This window comes from Kryptolebias marmoratus, linkage group LG16 (assembly GCF_001649575.2).
Source record: "Kryptolebias marmoratus isolate JLee-2015 linkage group LG16, ASM164957v2, whole genome shotgun sequence".
Classification (NCBI taxonomy): Eukaryota; Metazoa; Chordata; class Actinopteri; order Cyprinodontiformes; family Rivulidae; genus Kryptolebias; species Kryptolebias marmoratus.
In genome coordinates, this window is record NC_051445.1 from 29,121,004 (window position 1) to 29,123,333 (window position 2,330).

Genomic DNA, 2,330 nt, shown 5'->3' on the forward strand with positions numbered 1-2,330 from the left:
TTTTGAAAACCAATAGCCATTCTCAAAAAATTTGTCCGCAGCTATATATAAACTATTAAAACAAATTGGTTTTATCTGTAGTTATTAACTATACCTGGTTAGACCTCAGAGAAGATGCACCGATGTAGTGAAGGAGGACAAGGAGTTTGTTGGCGTAACAATATAAAGGATGTACGGGATGGGGTGAGATAGAGGCAGATGATCTGCTGTGGCGATCCTTGAAGGGAACAGCCGAAAAACGAAAGAGAAGACTGCTGTTTTTTGGTTTATATGACTATTATACTAAGACTAGTCTTTCTTTTTTTAGTTCATTGGTTACTAAAAGAAAGTAGGTTGTACTATTGCTGTAGCGATCTAAGAGAGTGAGTTACAGTACTGAAAGTACTAATTTAATTACTGTACCTACAGACTCAAATAACTCAGTTGTTGATTCAGCTAGTTTATATCTTTATACTTTGCCAGTGACATTGTGCTGCTCTTTTGTTGTTTGTTTTGCAGGCACTAATCATTCATGTGGAGGATGCCAATCAAATACTGCAGTCTAGTCCTTTTTGTGTGTTAACTCTCTCTTTCTGAATTTTCCTTTCCTTATCATTAACACTTGCATTTACAAAAGATTTTTGTCAAAGCTAGACTGATGCATTCTCATATACTGTTGTTGAACCTGTGTCATTGCAGCCCATTTTCATTTGCATTACACTGTTAATTAGCTGTGAATTAGATCTTCAGCATGCCATCAAGTTTGGAAAAGGCCTGGTAATTCAATTCAAATACAAAATTTAAATTCAAAAATACTTTAATAATCCCAAAGGAAAATTAAAAGTTGTTGTAGCTCATAATCCTGGTTTTGTTAAAGAGTTGATGGCTGTGGGCAGGAAGAATCTCTTGTAGTGGTCTGTCCCGATGTGTCCTCGATCCTGGTGTCCTCAAAGAGCCTCACCAGGTGAGCCTCGCTGGCCTCCTGCGGAGCCATGACAGCCGAGCCCTGGAAGCGCAGATTCGTCTTGAACTCCTGGGCGATCTCCCCGACCAGTTGCTGAAAGGGCAGCTTCTGGATGAGCTGCTCGGTGGACTTCTGGTAGTGTTGGATCTCCCTGAGAGCAACGGTACCAGGCCTGTAGTGGTGAGGCTTCTTCATTCCACCAGTGGCCGGCGTGTTCCTGCGTGCAGCTTTGGTGGCCAGCTGCTTCCTGGGAGCTTTACCTCGGGTGGATTTACAGGCGGTCTGCTTGGTTCTGACCATGAATGGACTTCAGGGTTCTTCAGGTTCAACACTGAAGAGTAAAAGATGTTAATCAGCTGCTCCTGATTGTGAAAAAAGCCACCTTGTTGTCATGGTTATGCATCATAACAAAATGTCCAAAAGTAAAAGGTTTCAGTAAAAAAATCCTTGTAGCTGCACAGCATCCGATACCAGAGGAAATAATCTTTAAATAAAGTGATTTACAAGTAGAACAAGGAGGAATTAAAATTTTCAGAAGCAATATCTCAGAATGAATATAACAGAGCTACTCCAACATGCAGCCACCTTGAGCGGCACAATTCTAGAAATAACAAGTAACAAGCAATTCATTTGATTCAACTGTATTATACCAGGGTGGCACCTACAACCTGCAGGACAATAGATCCTGAGGACCATGGTTAAAGACTCCTGCATTACAGTGTTGCTATTTTACCTACACTTGCATTTGTAAAGGACTTTCTGTCAAAGCTAGACTGTGATGCATTCTCTTATACTGTTGTTGAACCTGTGTTATTGCAGCTGGTTTTTATTTGCATTACACTGTTATTGCTGCCATGCAAGTGTTTCACTGTTGTTGCTGCTATTTTACCTCAACTTCATTCATACTATTGATGATCATTTTTATTCAGCAATTAAGGTTATGGTTATAATTTCACAAAAACCTGACAAGAAATCTGTCCTTGTGTTCTGTGAATAAAACAAACATTTTATTGAATCTGTATTCTCTATTTTTGTAAATTTCAAAGGATTAATGGGAATTTGCAGATTTCATTATTTGTCAACAGATATGCACATTCTGTAAAATTACAACAGAAACAACAGCTTACTGTAATTCAATATAGTTATTTACTGTTAAAATTAATTCCAGTACATGAACGGTAAAAAAACTGTAAACTACTGGTTTATCGTTCTGTATTTCTTCAAGTAAGATATTCTTATAAAGGGTTTTAGGACACCAACATGTGCTACTACTATATTTTACTCAAATGAAGACACTTGGTGCAACAGAATACCCTACCTTACTGTTTTTTTACGGTAGGGTATTGTTATAAAGAGATTAAGTGCATCTATGTGTGCTACTTCTGAA

General features: G+C 38.3%; 1 protein-coding gene across 1 annotated transcript; it reads right to left on the minus strand.

Annotated features, from left to right (window-relative positions):
* Positions 1 to 919: 919 nt before the first annotated feature.
* Positions 920 to 1,243, minus strand: LOC108229633 (histone H3, embryonic-like; the record flags this gene model as incomplete). Its single annotated transcript, XM_017405299.1, has 1 exon — positions 920 to 1,243. A coding segment is annotated over exon 1 (324 nt), but the record flags the coding sequence as incomplete, so codon positions are not given.
* Positions 1,244 to 2,330: the final 1,087 nt, after the last annotated feature.